The sequence below is a fragment of the Mustela erminea genome, chromosome 7, assembly GCF_009829155.1.
Source record: "Mustela erminea isolate mMusErm1 chromosome 7, mMusErm1.Pri, whole genome shotgun sequence".
Classification (NCBI taxonomy): domain Eukaryota; kingdom Metazoa; phylum Chordata; class Mammalia; order Carnivora; family Mustelidae; genus Mustela; species Mustela erminea.
The window spans coordinates 104,742,930-104,770,928 of record NC_045620.1 but is presented as its reverse complement, the minus strand read 5'-3'; the positions used below and the strand labels follow the sequence as shown (position 1 = coordinate 104,770,928).

Sequence of the window (27,999 nt, the reverse complement as noted above, 5' to 3'; positions counted from 1 at the left end):
GAACAGCTAAAATGGAATTATTTGCCTTTTTTATTTGTTAATATCTAGATGTGAGAGATTGATTGCAGGACTATGAAGACAAACTGGCACTATAATGAATATTATAGTGCTTTCCTTAAATATTAATGCTTTCCTTAAAGAAGAGCCTTTAATTTTATTTATGTTCTCTTTTGTTTTCTGTATTTTGTTGATTTCTTCCCTTATATTTATTATTTTCATTCTTCTCCTGGGTTTACCCATTTCTGAGTTCTTTAGTTGAATGTATAGCTCACTTATTTCTAACCTTTTATTTCCTGAAAAAACGTGTTTAAATAAAAGCATAGATCTCCTTCTTTTTTTTTAAGATTTTATTTATTTATTTATTTATTTGTCAGAGAGAGAGAGAGGAGCGAGAGTGAGCACAGGCAGACAGAGTGGCAGGTAGAGGCAGAGGGAGAAGCAGGCTCCCTGCCAAGCAAGGAGCCCGATGTGGGACTAGATCCCAGGACTCTGGGATCATGACCTGGGCCGAAGGCAGCTGCTTAACCAACTGAGCCACCCAGGCGTCCCACATAGATCTCCTTCTAAGGACTCCTTTTCTTTGTTTAAGTCTTTTAATTAATAACTTCATGGTGTATTCTCTACTAAATTTATACTGGGAGGTTCACCAGGAAGTTAAATTGCTTGAATTTATATGTTCCATTATTATGTTACTGGGAGGTTCACCAGGAAGTTAAATTGCTTGAATTTATATGTTCCATTATTATGTTACTGATATATTCATTACCTGCATCAGATCATTATAATGCCTGCTCTGAACATTTTGAGGCTGAAATGATGGGGATTGTGTGCTCCTGTGATATAGAATATTTACACATTATTCATTCATATCCTTACTACTTTTAAGAAAAATGTTGATCCTGTTCAAAGGAACGACCTAAGGAATAAGGAGGTGACATTTAAAACATACAAATCTGGGGCGACTGGGTGGCTTAGTGGGTTAAGCCTCTGCCTTTGGCTCAGGTCATGATCTCAGGGTCCTGGGATTAAGCCCCACATGGGGCTCTCTGCTTAGCAAGGAGACTGCTTCCTCTTCTCTCTTTGCCTGCCTGTCTGCCAACTTGTGATCTCTCTCTTTCTCTCTGTCAAATAAATAAATAAAATCTTTTAAAAAAACATATCAATCATGAGAATGTTTATAATATTCATGGAGGGTCGCCTGAATGATAATAATTACTAATTTCTTGAATTGATAGTTTTCAGCCTTTTTTTTTTTGCTTCAACGCTGTTGTAGAAAAAACATTCCCATTCATACTGTGTGTATTTGAGGGAGCAATGTCAAGTTATTAGGTTCTCCAAATATGTTCCATTCTTCTTCTAGACTCTTGCTTTTTTTTTTTTTTAAGGTTTTATTCATTTATTTGACAGAGAGAGAGAGAGAGAGATCGCAAGTAGGCAGAGAGGCAGGCAGAGAGAGAGGGGAAGCAGGCTCCCCGCCAAGCAGAGAACCCAATGCGGGGCTTGATCCTAGGACCCTGAGACCATGAGCTGAGCTGAAAGCAGAGGCTTAACCCATTGAGCCACCCAGGTGCCCCTAGATTCTTGCTTGTTTATTGCAGTGGCATCCTAACTGCTTTCCTGCTATCTGTTTTATTTCCCCTTTAGGTCTTGTTTTTTTACTCTCAAAGTTATCTTTCAGAATGGAGATCTAATTACATCAGCTCCTCACCTGGAAACACTTCAGTGCTTTCTCATTTATATTAAATAAACCCCAGACATGGTCAAAGCTCTGCATGATCTAGAACCACCCGTCACTCCAGCATAATTTTAAACCAGCTTTCCCATTTTATTTATAATCCAGTGACCTTGGCATTGTCTCAGTTTCTGTCTCAGTTCTTCTACACAGAAATTTTGCTTATCCTATTATCTCTGCCTGCCACAGATCCCTCTGCAACCCTTTATCTCTTAGGCTAGAACTCCTCACTAGAACTAGTCACTTCATGACTTCCTCAGGGAAAGCCTTCCAGGTGCCTCTGACAGATGACTTTCTCCTATTGGGTGCTCTCATAGCACTACTTGTATGGTTGTTACTTTATTTATATGTTTTTTTCATTGATGTCTATCTCCCTCATCACTAGATTCAAAACTTCTTGAAAGAAGAGACCATGTCTTGTTTGTCATTGTATGCCCACTGAGAAGGTGGTGAATAAATACATGTTAAGTGAATGAATGCCTCCCCTTTTTTTGTTAGGAGGACAGAAAATTCTAATATATGTATAGTTTTTGAGAATCTCTGCTCTTTTTTTTTTTTTAAGATTTTATTTATTTATTTGATAGAGATCACAAGCAGGCAGAGAGAGAGGAAGGGAGGCAGGCTCCCCTCTGAGCAGAGAGACCAATGAGGGGCTCGATCCCAGGATACTGGGATCATGACCTGAGCCAAAGGCAGAGGCTTTAACCCACTGAGCCGCCCAGGCTCTCTGCTCTTGATGTTGTAGATTTTATCCCTAGATTAAATCAGGATATCAGAGGAGTGGCTGGCTGGCTGGCTCAGTTGGTTGAGCTTGTAACCCTTGGTCTTGGGGTTGTGAGTTCAAGCCCCAAGCTGGGTAAAGAGATTAATAGAATCTTAAAAAAAGTCAGAACATCAGATAATTGCATACTTGGACAATATTATTTTTTTCTTATATAATTGCTTTTTCACAATTGGATTTTGGCAGCAAGCCCTGGTTCAAATTGGGGCATGCTGTAGGTGATAAACTATTGCATTTGTTGTATGGACACTATTGAAAGTCGTGTCCATTGTGTCAAGAACTGACAATTTTATCAGATAATATTGTCTCTGTGAGGACTCAAGAGAAATTTCTTTCTCATCTCACTACTAGAAAAAACTAAATCTCTCTTGAGCAACTGGTCTGTTTTTGTCTTGGAAGCACTATTGTCTTAAACCTAATCCTTGTTCCCTGAAGCTCAGAGCCAAATTTGCAGCTCACACATAAAAATTAGTAAAGGATTTCTGGCACACCCCTGTGTAAATTAATCTTGGTCCTAGCTTCACCTCAATCTTAAGAATTTTAACATAGTTTATATATTGATCAACAAAAGGCTCTATAAATAGCATTCAAGGAATAATATAATTCACTCAAGATTTTTTTTTTTTTTTTTTTGAAGCTTAGTTAATCTGCTTGCTGGGTAAGAAATGAGTTCACTCTCTCTCTCCATGCTGAAAGTGGGAAAGATAAAGAGGAAAATAGAAGGTTTATTATATATTAGAAATTCTAGGTTTTATGTTCTGATTGGATCATTTGGGAACCAGAAATTCTTCCTTTTGATTTTGTTCTGTCACAAAAAGCATAGAGATTGCTTTATAAAGAGTTCTGAGGTGGGATATGAAAGTGTCTGTTAGATTCAGAGATATAAGGTCAGCACTTTTGTTTTTTTCTTTTTAGATCAGCACTTTTATATGCACATGCTGAGAACTTGGTAGAGTTTTATTTTAACAGTACCGCCTTAGTCCTACCCTTATAGAACAGCGTGCTATGTATTCACTGCTGTATGGGTTATGATCTTTGTAGGAATTATGATCAAAGGCCTTAGTATTTAGCCTGACTGAATATCAGAGTCCTTTTGTTTTCCTTCTGTTACCAAATGAGTATTTGTACCATCTGATGAAATAAGAGCTGTGCAGAAGCATATATGACTCTGGAGACCAGGCACTGAAAAACTGTGAGACAAGAATAGCCATGACTGAATTATAAGAAGAGACTAGAAGGCTCTTTAGAGGGATGACCAAAGTAAGGGAATCTTACTTACTTCTGAGTCTGCTTTTTTTTTTTTTTTTTTTTAAGATTTTAATTATTTGAGTGAGGAGAGAGTGCGTGAGAGGGAGAGGCAGAGGGAGAGAGACAAGCAAGGACCCTGGATTCATGACTTGAGCCAAAGGCAGAAGCTTAACTGACAGAGCCTCCCAGGTGCCTCCTGCATCCACTTTTTTTTTTTTTTTTAAGATTTTACTTATTTATTTGACAGGCAGATCACAAGTAGGCAAAGAGACAGGCAGAGTTAGAGGGAAGCAGGTTCCCTGCTGAGCAGAGAGCCTGATGTGGAACTCGATCCCAGGACCCTGGGACCACGACCTGAGCTGAAGGCAGAGGCTTTAAACGCACTGAGCCACCCAGGTGCCCCTGTGTCCACTTTTGATAGCCAAGTTGTCTTGTCTTTTATTTGAATATAGATTGGTCAACTTTCCCTGTGATATTACTTCATGGGTAGAAGGAAGTATTAGCAGTAATTCATAATTTTTCTTGGCTTGCCAGCGAGAAATCTAGGGCTTATGCTATTATCTACAACCACTTAGATCAATGACTTTGGTTTGTTGTAACTCTGGGGCTTTGCGGTATTATTTATCTTTTCAGTCAATGTTAATAACATATTTTGGATAACGTTTTCAAGTTATGTGACCTGTTTAGTTGAAAATAGATCCCAAATGATTCTAGTAAAAAGAATATCTGTTTTTTGCTCTGGGGAGATCAGTGTCCCTTCAGACACTCCCACAGAAGCATAGTCTCCTGAAGGACATGGGAAGGAAATAATCTCAAATTGACTCATTATTATATTTTTATATATAGTTATGTGCATATGCAAGTTAGGTTTTGATTAGACAAACATGAATAAACATGTTGATTCAGGAAATGTAGATTCGAAGGGTTACATATGTAAAAACAGAAGTAGAATTACTTGTTAAAAAAAAAAGTGAGAAAGGGATTCTTTGTTATCTCTGGGATCCTGATAACTTACATAGAGTTAAGGAAAATTTGGAAGTGTTGTCATAAAACTATGGAGGATGTTAGGCTAATTAAAATTTATAATTTTGCCCATGAATTTGTACCAAGTCTCATTCTTTTTTTTTTTTTTTAAAAGATTTTTTTTTAAATTTATTTATTGACAGAGAGAAATCACAAGTAGATGGAGAGGCAGGCAGAGAGAGAGAGAGAGAGAGGGAAGCAGGATCCCTGCTGAGCAGAGAGCCCGATGCGGGACTCGATCCCAGGACCCCGAGATCATGACCTGAGCCAAAGGCAGCGGCTTAACCCATTGAGCCACCCAGGCGCCCCCAAGTCTCATTCTTGAAGGAATTGTTTTGAGTTGAGGCTTTTGCAAATTCTGAGATTGGCTTGAGAGTGAAACTTGCTATAGCTGTAGATAGTCAAAAAGGGATAACCCTAATTTTTGCAAACCAAATACATTCCAGAGGGTGTAAGAATGTGTTGGATAAAGGATAAAGAGAAAAACACTTTGAGAGTTGTAGATATCTGTCAGATTTTACCACTGGTAGTTTGTAAAAGAAACGTTTGCTGAAACAGGTAAGATGAGCCACCTAGCAAGCCATCTAGCGCAAGGTTCAGTTTGGGGATAAACATAAAATCACAAAAACTCATGTCAGGTAGCTCTTCCATGACTGGACAGCATTTTCCTTGAGAAGAAATAACGAGTTTGGGAGGTATAATGTAGGGAGTTAGGTCAAGGCTTTATCAAGAGGATCATACATAAGCTATATATGGTGAGGGAAAAGATCAGAGTAGGCATGGGCAAGCCTAGACCCAAGCAAGTGCATGCTGACAAATTCAGCCAGTAAAATTCAGTTTATTATTTATATTGACAACAAATGTAGGATCACCATGGTGTCAGCTCCTCGTGTCCATCGTCTTACTGGGTAACACTGAAACCAAAGAGGCCAAATAGTCACAGGCAGCATGAGTGGTAGGGTACCCTGTGACTGAGGAACAGCGACCATACAAGGAGATATATAGAGGTAGGTTAAAAATAGCTATGTAGCAGCACCTCCCAAGACTGCCTCTATTTCCGTATTCTGGAGGCTCATGAGGCATTCTGCCAGGTCTGAGGCCAGCCTGCGGTTGAGCCTTGCCGGTGGTGAGCTAGGTGGATGATGAGCTGGTTACCAGCGCATCAGTTCAGAGTAGTTCTTCTCCATTATCCACAGTACAGGAGAAATGACAGGGTGATTTAGAACAAAAGCATGAAAAGAAAAGTGTTACAAGCAGTAGTTTCAAGTATCTAGGAAATTTGTGTTCTGTTGGTCTTAGGATAAGCAGTCTACTTCTATGAAGTCATCTGCTTCTGGGATGTGAAGACATCTTTGACCTTCACTTGATACCTTCTGAGCAATGTCTTTTTTCTGGTGATCATGTCAGCTTTTCCCAGGATGCTTGTATTTATGAGTAACATCTTTGTAATATCAACTATTAGGAGTACTTGTATAGTCTTTTATTGAGGCTTTTGTGTTTCTTCCAGAAGACTCAGTTTCTGATCTGTAGCTTGTAGCAGGAGCGTTTAGGCAAGCATAAAGAAAAAGCAGAAACTACTTGTGGAGGTAAGACTGAATGGTTCAGGTTAAATTGTTTTAATAGCAACAATATCAGAATGGGGGAAAAAGTAGCGTCCTTTATGAAACAAATCAGTTTATAAGGGTCTAGTGAAATTTACCTCAGAATAAGAACATGTCCTGATCAGTGAGGGCATTGTACAACTCACTGGTTTTTAGGAAATTCAGAGTTGTGCCATCATTACCACTATCTCATTTTAGAACCTTTTTTTTTTTTTTTTTAAATTTTAGAACATTTTCATCACTCCAAGAAGAAAACCCTCTTTGGCCATTGACAGTCACTCCACATTCCTCCCTCTGATCTATTTGTCAATCCCTAATCTACTTTCCGTCTCTATGAATTTGCCTAAGAGATAAATTCTTTTAAGAATAATTTTGTTGGTTAACTGAACAGTTATTTACATGTTCATAAACATGAATAGGCCTCTTTCTAAAAAAGACATAATCACTCTATTATTCTACACTAATGAAAAGTCTCCATATGGAATTGAACTGGGAACTTCTCTTTTTGATTTATTAAATTTAAACAAGTTTCTTGGGTTTAGTAAACAAAACAGCTTTCATAATGGTGTTGAACTAATTCAGAATCTAGAGAATGCTAAACACTCTTACTTATATTATCTCTTCTGTTTTTTATTTTTCACAGACCTAGATTAGAGTGTGATACATTTGTAGGTGCTCAATCAAGATAGCTTTATTTTGTTTTGGTGGCGGAATTGGAATTAGAAGCCAGCTATCCTCCCTGGAAGTCTCCTCTTCCAGCATGCCATACATGCTTTCCATTTGTGCCCAAAGCTGATTTTTGGTTTTGGGGTTTTTAAAAAAAGATTTTATTTATTTATTTGAGAGAGAATGAGTGAGGGAGAGAGAGAGAGAGAGAGGGAGAGAGAGCATGAGAAGGGGGAGCTTCAGAGGAAGAAGCAGACTCTCCCTGGAGCAGGGAGCCCGATGCGGGACTTGATTCCTGGACTCCATGATCATGACCTGAGCTGAAGGCAATTGCTTAACCAACTGAGCCACCCAGGTGCCCCCAAAGCTGATTTTTGTAAAGCATTTATAAACAGTTCATGGAAATGGGGATCAGTGTTCTTTATTTGCTTTTTCTATCTTCTTATTTGTAACCAAACATAAATTCCCAAGTTTAAATTTGTTATTGTGTGAATGCTGAAATGGTTAATAGGCTAAGGGGGAAGAAAGAAATGTAAAATATCTTTCATTGCTTTTTGTCGAATGACAAATATAAACACCCCATATTTCACAGTTAAAGAATTTATGTAAAGTAGGACATAAATTCATATGCGGCATTTTTAGCTTGAATACTTAGGTATTTAAATAGCTCCAGTCAAAGTGATAAGTATGAATTAGTGATTTTAAGATATAAAAAGATTTATGCTTTAAGGAGCTCATGTTGGAGGAGAAGGGTGGTAAAATAAAGGGTGAATGTCCATAGGTTTTTTTGGTGCTGTTTAAATTTTGTTATGGTGTGAGTATAGGCAGTAAAGTACGCAGTTTGAAAGTACGCTGTTTGAAAATATGCAACTTGATGAATTTTTACACATAAATATGTATGTATATATAATGATCACCACACAGATCAATGTGCAGAATATTTCAACACCCCGGAATATTCCTTAGTACCCCTTTATTGTCAGTTACAACCCTCCAAGAGGTAATTAGTATTTTGACTTCTGTCACAATAGGTTAGTTTTGCCTTTTCCTGAAATGCATATAAATGGAATCAAACAATACCCTCATGTCTAACTTCTTTTACTCATAATTGTGTCTATAAGATTTGTCCATATTGCGTGTAACAGTGGCTAATTATTTTTTGCCTTATAGCATTTCATTATATAAATAAAGCAAATTTATCCATTCACCTGTTGATGATGATTTGGGTTGTTAACAGTTTTTTACTATTATGACTAAAGCTGCAGAGAACATTCTTGTGCTTATCTTTTGATGAATATATGTACTCATTTTTCTTGGAACTTCAGGTTTTATAGTGTTATAAAAGTTCAGAATGTTTTTTGTTAAAACAGCCAGAATGCCAACCCGGCCTCACAAGAAATTTTCTAGTCTGCCTGAATGGATATATATACCTCTTTGATTTTGTAATAGAAACTGGGGGAAAACAACATTGACTTCACAACCAGTTTTGGGTGGTATCATGTGCCTATTCTTCAAAGTAGGAGTTATGGATAGTATACATTCATTCATTCAGTGAACCGCAGGGAACCATCCTAGGGATTAGAGATACAGCTATGAAAGACTCAATTGCGTCCTACTTTCCTCAACCAATATGTTCACATTATTTGAACATAATGCATAGAGTGTAGTGATAAAGAAATGAGAATTCTTAGGAGTGTTCTTCGGGTAAAACTTCACCTAAACCTGGGTCATCAGTGGAAGCATCTCAGAGGAAATGACAGCTGAACTGGGTCCAGTAGAATGAGCTGGAGTTAGCCAGATAAAGGAAGTGGAGGATAGGTGTTGAGAGGAGCAGGGCAATAAGAGTTTTTAAGGTGATGTTTAAAGCTTACAGCCATGAGAAATTGAAAGTAGCTGGGGAATAGGGACTCAAACAGGGACTCAATTATAAAGTGCCTTTTGGTAATATCATGGAGTTCTGATGTCATCCTCAGGTCAGAAGGGAATCACTGGTATCGTCCTTTTATTATGGAAAACCAAACACCTACACATCCCACAATCTGAGCAATTACCAACTCATGACCAATCTTGTTGATACCACTTCCTTTCTCCCCCAGTGGATAGTTCTGAAGCAAATTTGAGACATCACATCATCATTGAGGATTTTGAGCAGGAGAATGACATCATCAGTTTTGCATTTTAGAAATCACGTATCTCTAGTAACTATTTTTCTTAAAGATTTTATTTATTTGCTTGACAGAGACACAACGAGAGAGAGGGAACACAAGCAGTGGGAATGAGGGAGAGAGAAGCAGGCTTCCTGCGGAGCAGGGAGCCCAATGCAGGGCTGATCCCAGGACCCTGCAATCATGACCTGAGCCAAAGGCAGGCACTTAACAACTGAGCCACCCAGGCAATCACCCTAGCAACTTAAAAGTATCTTTACAATGCACACACCATCGTTTAGTTGCGTCTCATTTTTTTCCAGTCATACAGACATTTGTTTTTCTGTACTATTTATAGAAGTTTGCATTTTTTCAAACTGTATGGAAACTTTAAATGCTAAACTTATTTTATATACTTATGTAGATAGGTCATTGTTTAATTTGTCTTTAAAATACTATTAATATTTTGGCTTCTATAAGTATAAAAAGGTCATAAGCAATATAAAAGTTTGTTTCTAGTTTGGTCTCCATTATAGCAAACATATTAGTATTTGGGAAGTGGAATTCCGTTCATGATTTTACTACCATTATTTTTTGCAGATTCAAGTTTAATTTTTTTTCAAGTTTAATTTATGATTCTTCTGTAGCTCAGATTTTGTTCCTTATCTACTTATTGAAATTTATTTTCTTATTGACGTTTGATGGTGAGAATTAATACAGATTATTTTATTTTAAAGCTAATTATAGTTGTTTATGTGACGCTAAGTTAAAAACCCCTTCCTGTAGTAAGAATGTTTACTTACTGAAATGTTTTAGTTCAGCCTTTTTTTAAAAGGTAATGTTTAATAGATGATAACTACTGTAATACAATGGAATACCACCGCATTTATGCATGCATTCATTCATTTGGTAAGAGTCCGTGATCTTAATCCAAATCAGAGGTTGGCAAATTTTTGCCGCTAAGACTGGTTCTAACATTTTTGAAGGATTGCTCCCCAGAAAGGGGGAAGAATGTGCAACAGAAATAGTATTTGACCTATAAATATACTATTGGGCCCCTTTACAGGAAAAGTTTGCCATTCCTGATCTAAATGAATGTAACTTAAATTCTTGACATCTGCTTTTTTTTTCTTTTGGAAATGTTCCTATAAGATTCGTTTTTGAATAACATTTAAAAATAAAAATGTCATTGTTTTCTACAGAGAAGATGGCGAATTAGAAGATGGTGAAATAGATGATGCAGGACTTGAAGAAACACAAGAACAGGAAGCAAAAGAGGATGAAAAACAGAAAAATGAAAAAGCCTATAGAAAATCAAGGAAAAAACACAAGAAAGAAAGAGAGAAGAAAAAATCCAAAAGGAGAAAACGTGAAAAACATAAGGTTAGTTAGAATCTACTTTGAATCCTTTTTTTTAAATTTATTTTTATTTTTTTAAATTTTTTAAAAGATTTATTTATCTATTTGACAGACAGAGATCACAAGTAAGCAGAGAGTCAGGCAGAGAGAGAGGAGGAAGCAGGCCCCCCGCTGTGCAGAGAGCCCCATGATGCGGGGCTCGATCCCAGGACTCTGAGACCATGACCCGAGCCAAAGGCAGAGGCTTTAACCCACTGAGCCACCCAGGCGCCCCTATTCTTCTGATTTCAATAAGATATCCCACTTCAAGTTGCCCTAAAGTTCAGAATTTTACTAACAATCATTCAAGGCAATTTATTTATCTATTTAGAGATTTGTGTATTTGAGAGAAAGAGAGCGCACACATGTGCACGAGTTGTGGGAGGGGCAGAGGGAGAGAGAGAATCCCAAGCCGACTCACTGCTAAGCATGGAGCCTGACGCAGGGCTCAGTCTCATGACCTAAGAAATTATAATCCAAGAGGAAACCAAGAGTTGGTTGCCCAACCCATTTTTTAAAATTATTATTACTGTTTTTTGTATCTCTAGACCCAGTGTGAGGCTTGAACTCATGATCTGGAGATTAAGAGTTGCATACTCCACCAACTGAGCTAACCAGGTGCTCTCACTAGAGGCAGTTTAGACTTTCACTAATACTGTCCTGAAAGTCCTTCCAGTTTCTATCCACTGCCTGTTTCCAAGATCCCTCCTACTTTTTAGATATTTCTTATGGAAAAACAGCATTTCCAGACACCAAAATCTTATTAGTTAACTGTTGCTGCACAGCATTACCCCAAACTTAGAATCTTTTTTTTTTTTTTTTTTTTAAAGATTTTATTTATTTATTTGACAGAGAGAAATCACAAGTAGTCAGAGAGGCAGGCATAGAGAGAGAGAGAGGGAAGCAGGCCCCCTGCCAAGCAGAGAGCCCGATGTGGGACTCGATCCCAGGACCCTGAGATCATGACCCGAGCCGAAGGCAGCGGCCTAACCCACTGAGCCACCCAGGCGCCCCCCAAACTTAGAATCTTAAAAGAACAGAAATTTATTTCCCAGTTTCTGTGGGTCAGGAATCTGGGTGCAGCTTTAACCAGGTGCTTCTGGCTCAGCTTTTCTCATGGGGTTGCAGTCATCTCAAGGCTTGACTAAGGCAGGGTCCTTTTCCATGCTCACTCACGTGGCTCTTGGCAGGTGTCAGCTCCTCACCGTGTGGACCTCTCTACAGACTGCGTCAATGTCCTCATTATGTTATCTGGCTTCCCCCAAAGCAGGTGAACCGTGAGTGAAAGAGAACAAGAGAAAGCACCCAAGATGAAAGCTCTAGGCTCTTTTATAACCTAATCTCAGAAGTGATATACCATATCTATACCTATTCTATTTACTAGCTATTTTTAATATAGTCCAACTGCTAATTTCAGGTTAATAATTACTCTACTTTAAAAAAAATATATATATTTTTAATTCAGTTGAGAGAGACAGAGACAATGAGGGAACAGGAACAGAGAGGAGAGGGAGAAGGATCATGACCTGAGCTGAAGGCAGCCGCTTAACTGACTGAGCCACCCTGGTGCCCCCGGAACAAGGATTTTTGGGTTAATACTTTAGAACCTACTAGAGGATAATATAATCTATGGTTGGCATTTCGGGCTGAAACAAGCCTATCTAGTTACTAGTTAAATTTTTTTCCTTTTGCAAATATAACTATTTGTTTTTTCCTTTCTTTTAGCATAATTCTCCATCTAGTGATGATAGTTCAGACTACAGCCTTGATTCAGATGTTGAACATACAGAAAGTTCCCACAAAAAAAGAGCTGGTTTCTACAGGGATTATGACATTCCATTTTCTCAGGTATTGCCTTTTTTTAAAAATTGTGATCAAATATACATACCATTTTAACCATTTTTTAACATACAGTTCACTAAGTGTATTCACATTGTTGTGTAACTGTAACCACTCTCCATTTCATCATCCTCTATAGAAGCTGTGTACCCATGAAACGATAACACCTCACTTCCCCCTCCCGACCAGCCCCTGGTTACCACTATTCTACTTTGTCTCTATGAATTTGTCTACTCTATAGTCATATAGGTGGGATAATACTGTATTTGTCTTTTTCTGTCTGGCCTATTTCATTTAGCATGACTTTTTGAAGGTTTGTCTAACATGTATCAGAATTTCATTCCTTTTTTAAGGCCAGATAATATTCCATTGTATGTATATGCCATATTTTGTGTGTTCCTCTATTGTTGGACAGATGGATGGCTTCCACCCTTTGGCTGTTGTGAATAATGCTGCTTTATGAACATGGGTGGATGATATTTCTTCGAGACCCTGCTTTCAGTGCCTTGGAACAAACACCTAAGAGTGGAATTGCTGGATCATATAGTAATTCTGTGTTTAATTTTCTGAGGAACCACCAAAATGTTTCTCATAACAACTGCACCATTTTCATTCCTACCACCAGAATACATGAGGTTTTCCAGTTTCTCCACATCCTTGCCAAACTTGTTATTTTCTGGGTGGTGATTGTTTTTGTTTTTATTTTTGCTTTGTGTTGCTTTGGTTTTATTTTATTTTATTTTAATTTTTTTTATAATGGTCTTCCTAATGTGTGTGAAATGACCTCTCGTTGTGATTTTGAGGTATTGCCTTTTTTTAAAAAGATTTTATTTATTTATTTATTTTAGAGAGAGAGAGCATGAGCAGGGGTGAAAGGTAGAAGGAGAAACAGACTCCCCACTGAGCAGGGAGCCCAACTCAGCACTGATCCCAAGACCCTGGGATCATGACCTGAGCTGAAGGCAAACACTTAACCAACTGAGCAACCCATGCACCCCTGAGGTATTGCCTTTTAAGGGGAAAAATAAAATTTTCAGTTTTATTCTTTGCCTTCTGATATTTTGAAAAAATGTTTTATATTTTTCAATATAGAAAAAGAAACATGCAGATGGATGCTATAAATTTTAAATCTTTGGAAATCATTCATAATATATTAGATTGCTAGGTCTATCATAACAAAATCTACAGACTAGTGGTTTAAACAACAAAGTTTATTTTCTAGTACTCTGGAGGATGGAAGTGCCAGATCAAGACTCTAGCAGGGATAGTGTCCTCTGAGGACCACAAGGGAAAGATCTGTTAGTCCTTTCTCCCTGGCTTGTAGATGGCAACTATCTTTCTCCTTTGTCCTTAAATGGTCATTCTGCTGTGCATGCACACCCTTAGGGTCTTTGTGTGTCAAATTTCCTCTTATAAGGACATGAGTCAGATTAGATCAGGGCCCACTCTAGCAACCTCATTTTAACTTAATCACCTCTTTAAAGGCCCTACCTCCAAATCCATTCTGAGGTATGGAGGGGTTAGGGCTTTCACATGAATTTTGTGACATCTATCTCTTTAAGTGCAAAAATTATTTGAAGTGTTTTAAATAGAAAAGAACATGATATACTTTATATCTTTGTCAGGCATGTTGTCCTGTATGAACAGTCTTCAATATAAATAGTATTTTGTGCTAGAAAAATCAGGATGCTCTCAGGAACACTGGGGAATATTCAGATCAATGTGCACTTATTTGAAAAGCACAGATTTTCTGAGTTCTGATTTCTGCCAATCTGTCAATATGCTTGTCTACAGAGTTCTATTCTTTTTCCTAATTTTTTTTTTAAGATTTTATTTATTTATTTGACAGAGAGAGATCACAAGTAGGCAGAGAGGCAGGCAGAGAGAGAGGAGGAAGCAGGCTCCCTGCTGAGCAGAGAGCCCGATGTGGGACTCGATCCCAGGACTCTGAGATCATGACCTGAGCCGAAGGCAGCGGCTTAACCCACTGAGCCACCCACGCGCCCCTCTTTTTCCTAATTTGATGTTCCTAATCTCTTATGAGCTTAGAAAACAAAATACTGTGTGTGTTAGAGTTCTTTCATTGCCTTCTGTTTCTCTATTCCCTTCTTTATAGTTGAAGTTGCTCAGTAAGTATTTATTGAATAAATGATTATTTTAATATCTTTTAAAATTTGAAAAGAATTCTACTCTAGTTAATAATTTTATCAAGTTAGGTGAATGTATCTGTATATTCAGTGTCTGCTGATTCTGGAGTAAATGGAGCTTCCATTTCTCAGAACAGTGTAACAGTCATTAGAATTATTTTTATCGCTAATGACAAAATTTTTAAGTGTATCAAACACTGATTTGATACCTAAATTTCATCATTTGCAGGTAGACTTATTTTTTTAGAAATAATCAAAACTTGTTTAGAGACTATTCCAAACAATGAAAAAATGCTCAGAATGATTGTTACTGTTTCAGATAGCAAAGCATTTGAAAGTATCAAATAGTGAGATGTATAAGTTCTTGATTCATAAGCTGTCACTAAAAATTATTCCGGAAAAGGAAGTATAGAATATTTTAAAACAGTGGCACAAGTATTTTAATAAATATATAGCCTTCTATGGGGGCTACTCTGGAGGATAAAATCAATTTGTATGTATAAACAACATTACATTTGTTTTAACTGACTCGTATTTCCTCAAACGTTATAGTTACTTATTGTCATTATATTATTATATATCCCTACAAATATAGTGTGATTATTTTTGTTTCAAAAATTCAGCTAAAGAAATCAAGAAAAGAAAAAGGATGGTATTTTATATTTACCCACATTTCACTTCCAGTGCTCTTTGTTCCTTTGTGTAGATCTGAATTTCAATCTGGTATCAATTTTTTTAAATGTAAAAACTTAGTCTTTATTTAGCATTGTTTGTGGAGCAGTTTCACTATCAATAAAATCTCTTAGCTCTTATATGTGGGGAAATTGTTTTACTGTTATTTTTAATAACTTTTAATTTTGTCATAATGACTTGTAAAAAAGTTCCAAGAATGGTGCAAAGAACTCCTGTGTATCTTTCACCCAGATTTCCAGAATATTAACATTTTACTGCATATGCTTTGTTTTATCCTTTACCTTTCTTCTCTTCTTTTCTCTTCTCATTAGAGGCTCTAATTTGCCCTTAAGCCCATCCATTAAGTTCTTAATTCCAGTGTTTGTATTTTCAAATCTAGAAATTTGATTTTTTTTTTTTTCAAATCATCAGGGTAATTTCATAGTTCCCAGTTTGCTGCTAAAATTCTCATGTCGTTTACTTGAAAATAACAAGCACAGATATTTTAACATCGGTGTCACATGAATTTCAGTATCTGGAGCCTATTTGTTTGTTTGTTTTTCTAAGATTTTATTTATTTATTTGACAGAGAGACAGAGAGACAGAGAGAGAGAAAGCACAAGTAGGCTGAGTAGCAGATAGAGGGAGAGAGAGAAGCAGACTCCCTGTGCTGAGCAGGGAGCCCAACGCAGGGCTCGATTCTAGAACCCTGGGATCATGACCTGAGCCAAAGGCAGACGCTTAACTGAGTGAGCCACCCAGGCACCCCTGGAGTCTGTTTCTTTTACTGGTTGCTTTTCACTGTTCTTGTTGCTGATCTTGTCTCCTCATACGACTGCATTTTTTGTTTGCTTTTGTATTGTGTACTGAGCATTGTGTTTGCAAAATATGGTGCATTTTGTAGAAATAATTTGAAGCCTGGGATGATATTCATTTCCTCCAGAGAAGATTCTTACTTGCTGTGACAAATTTTTAGTGACCCTTACAAACTTAACTCTAACTCGAGTGTTTGAAACTCTTCTTGGCCACCCAGATGACAGGTTGGACTGTAGCCTCCAATCCACATTTTGAGATTGACCCAAAATGGGGATTACAAAGGCTTCTACTTTTTCTGGACTCTGAATTTCTTCTTTTGTTCCCATAGATTAAAGGGGTAGTTACGAGTGCTCTCTTGAACCTTTCAGCTGATTTTTCATGTCAGACTAATGCTTTGAGAACAAAAACTACTCCAGATGCTGTTCATTTCTCACGATTTTCATCTACTCCACAAATATTAATGGTCTAGTAATCCCTCACACATTTGATAGCTCTCTGATGTTTATAGTGGATCTAAAAAATATGGTGTCTATCTTTACTGCAGTTTTTAGGAGGAGAACTGATCTGAATTTATTTAGTCTGCTAGGAGAAAGAAAGTTCAGTACCATTTCCTCCACATCTGTTTTAGAGTTGACTCACTGAGATTAGAAAATACCCTAAGTACATCCTAAAAATTCTGTTTTCCTACTTAACAAATGTCTGATGTATAAATTCTATAGTTTAGGCCAAAAATAGAATATCGTATTAACATCTAGCTTTTAAACTTGAGTCAGTGTATCTTCCCTTTTCCTCATCCTTGTTCAAGGCCTCCCATTCCCTTATTTCATGTTTACAGTTATTGTCATGGGACCAGTTTCATTTTACAGAAAGCCAGTCTGCCCTGCAGACATTCTAACCAAGAGTATAGCCCAGTAGTCAGTCAGTGAAGTAATTGGGGAAACTGTATCCTTTGGAAGAACTTAACAGACTTTTGCGTTTTTGTTATCTTCTTGCAGGAAGTCTAAGAGGAAGTCTAAGTCTTGCAGGAAGACTAAGAAATACTTGCTAGATCCTTGGTGATGGATGTATTTTGTTCATTCCAAATGATGAACATTTGAAGTATAAGGAGATAGTCTCCTAGAGACCTGGGGCTGCTCCTGTAATGTCATCGTTTTAGTGCTTTGTGGAGCACTAGCACTGCATGGGTGATGCCCAGACCCAAACATTAGAGTCTCACTGCAGAAGGAGCCCTGGGATGTGGGGAGGTTTACACCATTAGAGGGCTATTAGGAATACTTGCAATTGGGAAAGCTGGCTAGGGGGATTAATAGAACATTTAGGGATAATTCTATTTTGAAAAGTAAGAATGTGGAGATTATTTTTGTAAAAGCTGTGAAAAATCAGAGAATTAAATTAAAACTAAGAATTAAAAGTTTTGGAACGCCTGGGTGGCTCAGTGGGTTAAGCCTCTTGCTCAGTTTTGATCTCAGGGTCCTGGGATGGAGCTCCGCATCGGGCTCTCTGCTTGGCTGGGAGCCTGCTTCTCCCTCTCCTTCTGCCTACTGCTACCTACTTGTGCTCTCTATCAAATAAATAAATAAAATCTTAAAAAAAAAAAGTTTTGGGGGCTTGTGGGTGGTTCAGTCAAGCATCCAACTCTTGATCTCAACTCAGGTCTCAATCCTCAGGATTATGAGTTTAAGCCCCCATTGGGCTCTATGCTGGGCATGGAGCCTGCTAAAAAAAAGAAGTTTTGTGGGGGGTATCTGGGTGTCTCAGTTGGTTAAGCATCTAACTCTTGATCTCAGCTCAGGTCTCAATCCTCAGGGTTGTGAGTTCAAGCCCTCCATTGGGCTCTATGCTGGGCATGGAGCTTGCTTAAAAAAAAAAAAAAAAGAATTAGAAGTTTTGATAATAAGCATCTAATCTTCAAAGAAAAATTCATACTCTTTAAAGAGTACTCTTTAGTCATAGACTATTGAAATATATCATTGAAGAATTAATAGAATCACATCAGATTATTTGGGCCTACTCAAAGTCTTTTGTGATTCCATACAAATTTTAGGATTGTTTATTATAGTTCTGTAAAAAATGCTGTTGGTGTTTTGATAGGGATTGCATTAAATCTATAGATTGCTTTGGGTAGTATAGATACTTTAGTAATATTTGTTCTTCCAATCCATGAGCATGGAATGTCTTTCCATTTGTTTATGTCATCTTCAATTTCTTTTTTTTTTTTTTAAGATTTTATTTATTTATTTATTTGTTTATTTATTTCAGAGATGGGTGAGAGGGGGAGAGAGAGAGAGAAAGTGCAAGCATGAGTCAGGGGAGAGGGGAAGCAGATTCCACGCCGAACAGGGAGCCCAATGTGGGGCTTGATCCCAGTACACTGGGATCTGACCTGAGCCTAAGACAAGATCCTTAACTGACTGAGCCACCCAGGCCCCCCTTATCTTCCAATTTCTTTCATCGGTGTTTTATAGTTTTCAGTACAGGTTTTTCACCTCTATGGTTAAGTTTATTCCTAGGTATTTTATTATTTTTGGTATAACCCAAAATAGGATTGTTTTCTTAATTTCTCTTTCAACTGATTCATTATTAGTGTATAGAAATGAAAATATTTTCTATACTTTGATTTTGTAGGCTCTCTGACTTTATTGAGTTCATTTATTAATTCTAGTAGTTTTTTGGTAGAACATTAAGGTTTTCTGTATATAGTATTATGTCACCTGCAAATAGTGAAAATTTTCCTTCTTCCTTACCAATTTGGATGCCTTTTATTCTTTTCTCTTGTCTGATTATTGTGTCTAGGACTTCTGGTACTATGTTGAATAAAAGAGGTGAGAGTCAACATCCTTGTCTTGTTCCTGACCTTACGGGGAAAGCTCTGTTTTTTTTTCCCCCCATTGAGTATGATGTTAGCTATGGGTTTTTCATATAAGGCCTTTATTATGTTGAGGTATGTTCTTTATAAACCTACTTTGTTGAGGATTTTAATCATGAAATGGATGTTGTACTTTGTTAAATGCTTTTCTTCTTCTATTGAAATAATCATATGGCTTTTATCCTTTCTTTTATTGATATGATGTATTACATTGATTTATGAATATTGAATCACGCTTGCAGCCCAAGAATAAATCCCACTTGAATGTCGTTGTTAATGTATTGTTAGATTCAGTTTGCTAATATTTTGTTGAGGATTTTTGCAAAAATGTTCATGAGAGATACTGGCCTGTAGTTCACTTTTTTGGTGGTATTTTTATCTGATTTTGGAATCAGGATAATGCTGGCCTCATAGAATGAATTTGGAAGTTTTTCTTCCTCTTCTATTTTTTGGAAAAGTTTGAGAAGAACAGGTATTAACTCTTCTTTAAATGTTTGGTAGAATTCACCTGTGAAACCATCTGGGTCCTGTGCTTTTGTTTATTCGGAGTTTTTTGATTACTGAATCAATTTAATTTCTGGTAATCAGTCTGTTCAAATTTTCTATTTCTTCCTGATCAGTTTTGGTACGTTATGTGTTTCTAGGAATTTATCCATTTCTTCTAGGTTGTCCAGTTAGTTGGCATATTTTTCGTAATATTCTCTTACAGTCTCTTGTGTTTCTGTGGTATTGGTTATTTCTTCTCTTTTGTTTCTTATTTTGTTTATTTGAGTCCTGTGTTTTTGGTTTTTTTTTTAATGAGTTTGACTAGAGATTTAATCAGTTTTGTTGTCTTTTCACAGAACCAATTCCTGGTTCTGTTCTGTTGCATTTTTAGTTCCCTATATCATTTATTTCTTCTCTAATCTTTATTATTTCTTTCATTCTGCTGATTTTTGGTTTTGTTATTTTTCTAACTCCTTTAGGTATAAGATGAGGTTATTGAGATTGATTGATTGATTGATTGATTCATGATTGATTTTGCTTCTTGAGTTAGACTTGTATTGCTATAAAGTTCCCTCTTAAAACTGCTCTTGTTGCATCCCAAAGATTTTGGACCATTGTGTTTTCATTTTCAAGTGTCTCCATTTATTTTTTGATTTCTAATTTGATTTCTTGGTTGACCCATTCATTGTTTAGTAGCATGTTATTTAATTTCCTATTTGCGCTCTTTCTAGATTTTTTTTTAAAGATTTTATTTATTTATTTGTCAGAAAGAGAGAGAGAGAAAGCACACAAGGAGGCAGAGAGGCAGGCAGAGGTGGAGAGAGAGGCAGGCTCCCCGCTGAGCAAGGAGCCTGATGCGGGACTCGATCCCAGGACCCTGGGATCCTGACCTGAGCCGAAGGCAGCAGCTTAACCCACTGAGCCACCCAGGCGTCCCTAGATTTTTTTCTTGTGATTGATTTCTAGATTTCTAGTTTACATTATGGTGGGAAAAGATGCATGGTATAACTGGTCTTTTGAATTTTTGATACTTGTTTTGTGATGTAATACATGATCTACTCTGAAGAGTGTTCCACGTACACTTGAAAAGAATATGTATTCTGTTTTAGGGTGGAATGTTCTGAATGTATCTGTTAAATCTAGTGTGTCATAGAATCACATTTTTTAATAAAAAGAAAAGTCGGCATCATTCAACTAATTAATTAATCTTCACCTTAATCTAAGAATTATTTTTATTTTACTTTAATAGTGTTTTTATTAAAAATTTCAGAAACATTGCCTTTTGGCTACAATTATAAATCCCCTTCTGAATTTTGAAAGTGCTAGATGAGAACAGTTGATTTTTAAAAACAACAAACAAAAAAAATTTTGAAAACACTGCTTAAAATAAGTCAGATACCTAATAAAATATCTCTAAAATTTAAAATTGTTGAGCTAATTGATTTTCTTGGTATGTTTAGTTAAGTTTTTTTTTCTCTATCTTATAATTACTGAAATGATCTTAATATTTCCCTGCATTTTATTAAAATCAAAGTTTCATGTTGGTAATCTGCCAGTGCAGACAGTATTTTTTATATTATATTTTAAATGTGCTAAGCTGAAGATGAGTCATGGTCTGGGTTTTACTAGATCTTCAAACTTTAATTAGGTACATTTTTTCTTCCTTTTAAAAGCATTGGACAGAAGATATGACTGAACTAATACAAATATTTTAGTGAGTACAGATAGAATTGAATACTATCATTAAATAAAATTGTAGGACTAGGGGTACCTGGGTGGCTCAGTTGGTTAAGTATCTGGGTCTTAATCTCAGGGTTATGAGTTCAAGCCCCACATTAGGTTCCATGCTACTTTACAAAAAATTGGAGGACTAAAGTATATTCTAAGTTTTCATATGCCTTAGTAAAATAAATTATTAATAAAATTAATAATGTGTATTATAATAAATATTTCCTAACAAGCAATGTTTCCACTAGATGTTTTTAACTTTTAGGGAAGTCCTTGTTAGACCTCTGATATAAATATTTCTTCTTTCTAAAATTTCCACACATATTTCTGTTTATTAAGTATAATATGTTTAAATTTTTCATTTGGGACAATATTAGGAGAATATATATTTTCTTCCACTTCAAGCTATTTTACTGTATTTTCCATATTTTCAAAAAGACTAGATATTTTGGAGAAGGAATTCATGTATAATGGTGTGGATTTCTAAGTATACTTTTATGTACAAATATTGAGACACGGGTGGAAAATAAAAATTGAACAGAACACACTCACCAGCAAGATCTGTGAACTTTATAATATTTAATAATACCAGAGTAGCAGTTAGTTTTGTTTTTTTTTTTAAGATTTTATTTATTTATTTGACAGAGAGAGAGAGATCACAAGTAGGCAGAGAGGCTGGCAGATAGAAAGAGGGGGAAGCAGGCTCCCCGCTGAGCAGAGAGCCTGATGCGGAGCTCGAGCCCAGGACCCTGAGATCATGACCTGAGCCGAAGGCAGAGGCCCAACCCACTGAGCCACCCAGGTGCCCCAGAGTAGCAGTTAGTTTTTTGAACTTAATTTTAAATACCATCATAGGCAGATACTAACCAAGACTCAGAACTACAACAATCTACCCTTTCTTTCTCCAAATTTCTGAGGGAAAAAAGATATCCTGTGTTACTGTCAATTCATTTATTTAACTGAAAAGTTCTTATAATGATTGTCCATTTTCACTTAGCATGGACACTTATCAGGAAGCTACATGACATCAAAGAGGAGTCAGCATAACAAAAAATTTAAAAGTAAAGAATATGATGAGTACAGTACGTACAGCGATGACAACTTCGGTACCTACAGTCAGGAAACAGAGGAAGATTTTGCCAGTCAGCTGAAACAATACAGACAAGCTAAAGAAACCTCAACTACTGCTTTAGGATCATCATTTTCTAAAGAACCAGGGAAAAAACAAAGAATGAAAGTTCAGCAAGGTAAGTGTGAAATTGTCAGTGTTTTTGAGCAGTTAACTGTGGAGTAACAACTTAAATTTCTTAGTCCCTTCTCAAGATCAGCTTATTCCCATGGTTCCTGCATTTGTTTTTCTTTATTTTATAGATTTTGAGGACAAACATCTACAAATATTTCAGGCTGCATGATAACTTAATATTTGAATTAGAAAGATATGCTAATATTTTTAGAGTATATAAAAATTTTTAAAAAACAACTTTCCCATTACATATTTTCCCTTTCCTTGTATAATATCTGTATACTGGAAAAAAATGGCTTACATTTTTCAGTTGTTTCTGTTACTCTAAACATTGCCTATTTTAGACCCATACAGACAGAATTCTGGGTAGCTTTTCTTTTATTAGACTTGAAAAGATGATGATCATCTTTGCTGTGCAAATGTACTTATACTTAGGATTATGGATATCCTTCAAGATTGGAAATATGGATATCCTTCAAGATTGTAAATAAGAACATAAACTAAAGAAATTTCTGGAGTGATCATCACTTCATCCGCTGTATTGAGGGACGTAATCCCTGGAGAGACCAGGGCAAGTTGCCATAGAAACTATAGATCACATAAAAGTCACATCAACCTTTTGAATTGTCCATTCAATGTCTGCTTCAAGAAAACTGGACTAAGATGAGGCTGAGGTGAAGGAGTGAGCCCCAAACCCAATGTCACTGTACTTTCTATATTGTTGAAAAAAGGAACCAGTTATGCGTAAATGTGATTGTTTTTACGACTTTATTTTTTATTGATTTCCTAGCAAAATTCCTTTGAAAAATATGAATCCAGGCTTTGCTGACCTAAAATGGAAAGGAATTTGTCTGTACATATGCTATTGTAATTAGTAAGTTTGTTCCTGAAGTCTAGACATAGTGGTGTCAGGAATCATTCCACTTGGGGAATAAGGGAACATAGAGAGGTTTTGCTCATCCATTCCCACCTGGGGTTTTCCCTTTCATCTTTTCCTGTTTGTTCTGTTAAATAACTGAGTATTCTTTTATTTTTGACATTCATTTTACTCCCTCAGTTATGAAAGTAATATATGGCCAAATGGAGAAGACTTTTTCTATGTGTGGAAACAATAACCTAACCAAGATCAAAGATAAAACAAAAATAATTTGAATCCCTACACTCAGAAATAATTACTATTAATATTTTTGGTGTACATTCTTCCAGAATTTTTCTGACAATTATTTTTAACAAAAAACTATGCATACTGTTTAACTTGTTTTTTCCCTTAACTGTGAATTGAATCTCAGTCATTCTTACGTTAATGAGTAGCTTTTAATGCCAACAACATTCTGTTCAATTAAACAGACATACCGTAGCTTGCCTAATAGATTCTTAGGTTTGGGTGATCATAATCACTTGATATTTAAGTTGCACCCAGATTTTTTTTTTTGACACCAAGTTTTTTCTTAACTCTGTGATTAACCCTGTATATTTATACATGTCTCAGAGAACATCTTCACGAATATTTTTCCTTAAGAATAAATTCTGAAATGCAGAATTGAATCAAAAACTATAGCCACACATTTGAAGATTTTTGATCCACTCACCAAGTTGATTTCCAAAAAGTTGATAGGCCAATTTATAACACCCCGCCAGTATGTGAAAATACCAATTACTCAACTCCCTACCAACGCTATTCTTTGAGGTAAAAATTTGTATGTTATTTAAAAATTTTTAACTTCTTTAATATCTTTTAATGAAGTAAACATTTTTTCATATATTTATTTGCTGTTTGTAGGTTTAAGATCACTTAATATGTAAGAAAATGTTCAATGTGAATTTGGTAAAATGAGAAATGACTCTATATAGTAACTTATAACCTAATACATAATTTTTGCAATTTCAGATACTTTTAAATTTAAGCCAAGGTTTTAAAAAGTAAAAGATAGGTATAAATTTTACTTAGAAATATACATAGTACTACTCAAAATTATCACTAGAAACTCAATTTGGTCAAATTAACCACTAATACCTACAATGTCTTCCTTAAGGATGAATATAAAATTTAATTCCCTTAAAAACAGAAAGCCTTGTTATTTCTTATTCTAAGGAAAACTGGAAAGAACAAAACTACCTTTGACTTCTGTAGCCATATGTATTCTTGTGCCTTGCCCTCCTTATTATTGTTAACATCCCATAAAAAAAAAAAAAAAAAAAGAATGAGAAGCACTACCTGGAAAGTAAAATGTAAAGATTTAATTAATTTTTTTCATTGAATCTAGAGAGGAAAAAAAAATGCACTGTATATTATAGACTATTTAAAATATGCTGTTCCCTATAAACTAATAGATTACAGGTATGTTGTTTTTCTATAATATTTGAAGTACATTTTAACTCTTTTAGGTATTGAACAGAGGGTTAAAAGTTTTAATGTTGGTCGTGGACGTGGTTTGCCGAAGAAAATCAAACGCAAAGACCGTGGGGGAAGAACCAATAAAGGGCCTAATATTTTTTCAGGAATGGATGACTATCAAGAGGTACTGAGAATTTATAGATAATGAGGAGAGCTTTTCCATCTTTTAACCTATTTGGCTGCAAAGAAAGCATTGTGATTTTAATGCTACTTTCCTAGTAAATGAAAAATTTCCAGCTAAGATAAAATGAGTGTAGATAGATTCTAAAAAAAAGAATTAAAGGAATTATGGTTTTAATTAGTCAAGATACTAGTATAAAGATGCAAATTTAGGTGACCTCGAAATAAAATTAATGTGTTTGAAAGCACCTCAAGTAAAACTGGTATGTTGGAAAGCAAAAATGTGACCCTAGTAGTTCTTCATTGTACTTTCCTTTGCTAGGAGTCATCCCAGATGCAAAGGGCAATAAAATGCTAATAGCTCAATATGAAGCATGGCTAATAAGAAGGGAGATACTATAGTGGTAAATTAGCTTACTAGAACCGAAAACATTGAAAGAGAAGAAAAGGCAATATAAATGGTTGGAAAGATGAATTTGTGTACCTTATGTATAGTAAATATTGAATAAATATATATTGAATTGAATTCTGAACATGTACATTTCAGCCTTGTTGTACAGACTCTTGGGATTAAAGTAGTCCAAATCTAGTATTCTGACACTGTTCCAGCAAGACTGATTAAATTATGCAGAGCAAGAGTAGGGTATTAAAAGCTACAACCTTAAGTGAAAGCAAAGGGATAGCTATATATTGTAATTTGAAAATGCCTGATTTTCTGATGTCTGGGTTTAAATAAGGGACAAATTTTTTTTTAAGATTTTATTTATTTATTTGACACAGAGAGATCACAAATAGGCAGAGAGGCAGGCAGAGAGGGGGAGGCAGACTCCCCACTGAGCAGGGAGCCCAATGTGGGGTTAGATCTAGGACCCTGTGATCATGACCTGAGCCGAAGGCAGACGCTTCACAACTGCACCACCCAGGCGCCCCAAGGAGCAAAGATTTCTTAATATGTACTCTAAGTATACTATTTAAGGAGATGTTAATAGGTATGACCTAAAAAAAGAAGTTCAGGTCCAAATAAATTTGTGAAACCCAGCACATGCCAGTCTACTCTTGGGGATTCTAAGTTGACATTAATGTATTAAAGGCTTCTTGCAAGTTAGGTATAAAAAAGCCTATTTTACTTTGTTCAATCCATTGTTTTTGTTGTTGTTGTATTTTTTTTTAAAGATTTTATTTATTTATTTGACAGAGAGAGATCACAAGTAGGAAGAGAGGCAGGCAGAGAGAGGGGGAAGCAGGCTCCCTGGTGAGCAGAGAGCCTGATGCAGGGCTTGATCCCAGGACCCTGAGACCCTGACCTGAGCCAAAAGCAGAGGGTCAACCCACTGAGCCACCCAGGCGCCCCTCAATTGTTTTTATATTGTACTTGACCCTGAACTTCTCCCAACCCCTGCCCAATCTATTAACATTGATTGAGCCACTCACTGTTCCATGGAATAGCAGCTTTGGAGACAAATTTAGAATTTCTGAGTGATTGTAACCTGCCTGTCCATTTTCCTATATTCCTCTAGAGTATATTGCTTTCCCTAGACCATATTAGTATGAATGCTGTCTGAAAGTAAGCTCTCTCCTATAGCCAATAGGTACATACTATGCTTGGAAAAAAAAATTAGCTTCCAACAAAGTGTAGCTTTGAACAAGTTACTACCTGTCTCTGAGTTTCAGTTTGCTTAATCTATAAAATGAAAGTATGGTGTTTAATTAACTCTAAGGAGATTGTCAAGCACTAACATGTTTAAAAATCCGGGTTGCAACTAAAAAATTCTTTATCATGTTATAGAAAATCAGAATAAATTATTTCTTTTGCACTCATTAGATTTAGAATATTTTTCCTTTAGCTTATTAAGATTAAAATGTTACTGGCGTGCCTGGGTGGCTCAGTGGGTTAAAGCCTCTGCCTTCGGCTCAGGTCATGGTCTCAGGATCCTGGGATCAAGCCCCGCATCGGGCTCTCTGCTCAGCGAGGAGCCTGCTTTCTCCTCTCTCTGCCTGCCTCTCTGCCTACTTGTGATCTCTCTGTCAAATAATTAAATAAAATCTTAAAAAAAAAAAAAGATTAAAATGTTATCAACTGTGTCAGTTTATTGGCTGTCAAGAGAGATTTCTTGTTATGATTCAAACAGAGTGCCAGAGCCCAAGCAAGTAGCTTATATTTAGGAGTGGTCTGGAGCAAACCTGTCGAGGGTACAGTGAACATGCTAGAGTGGCCAACATACATCTATTTTCATCTTTTCCAGGGAGTATGAGATCCTCTAAAAGCCAGATAAATTCGCAGATAATCTGCATGTTCACATGAACTGTCTTGAAAACTCCAGGGTGGTCACAGAACAAGAAAATGTTTGATAGGTTTTAAGAACTTATTTAGTCTTTTGGCCATAAAACCTCTTAACTTTTTTTTTGTATTTATAACACCTGTTACATTTTCTGTAAATACATATTATTTTGCCAGCAAATCTTTTCATTCCCTCTTCCTTATATATTTCAAAAAAAATTTTGTGCTCTTGTTTCTTATGCCAGTATAATACATCTTCTAGAGGAAGTACATTTTGAAATAACCAAGTAGATAATTTAGTTTTCCCTATCTTCGTCTTTCCTTTCTCTCCCTCTTTTCTCCCCCCTCCCTCTTTCTTGAATTTTATTTTCTTTTTATTTATTTTATTTATTTATTTATTTGAGAGGCAGGGAGAGAGAGAATGAGAGAGAGAGAGAACATGAGAAGGGGCAGGGTCAGAGGGAGAAGCAGACTCCATGCCAAGCAGGGAGCCCGATGTGGAACTTGATCCCAGAACTCCAGGATCATGACCTGAGCCAAGGCAGTTGTTTAACCAACTGAGCCATCCAGGAGCCCTGAATTGTGTTTTCTTAGAGGTAGTATAATACAGTGCAAAGAGTTCTATTTACCCTGACTGCTGACTCGCCATATGACCCTTAGCAAGTCACTAATTTCTCTAATCTTCACTTTTCACATTTGTCTAGTGAGGGTGATGAACTAAATGATTTCTGTGGTTCTTCCAACTCCTTTATTACAAGAGATCTTAACGGTAGAGGACATTCACGTTGCTTCTATAGGCTTAGACTTGAAAGATCA

At 36.3% G+C, this 27,999-nt stretch overlaps 1 protein-coding gene across 1 annotated transcript in view; it reads left to right on the top strand.

Moving 5' to 3' along the window:
* The window catches only part of ZC3H6 (zinc finger CCCH-type containing 6), a 56,204-nt gene that overhangs the window by 15,319 nt on the left and 12,886 nt on the right, over positions 1-27,999 (top strand). Inside the window, exons 2-5 of the mRNA XM_032352759.1 lie at positions 10,398-10,578; positions 12,319-12,441; positions 22,145-22,394; positions 24,776-24,909. Of these exons, the coding sequence (XP_032208650.1) occupies positions 10,398-10,578; positions 12,319-12,441; positions 22,145-22,394; positions 24,776-24,909 (688 nt within the window). The remainder of the gene's footprint in view (positions 1-10,397; positions 10,579-12,318; positions 12,442-22,144; positions 22,395-24,775; positions 24,910-27,999) is intronic.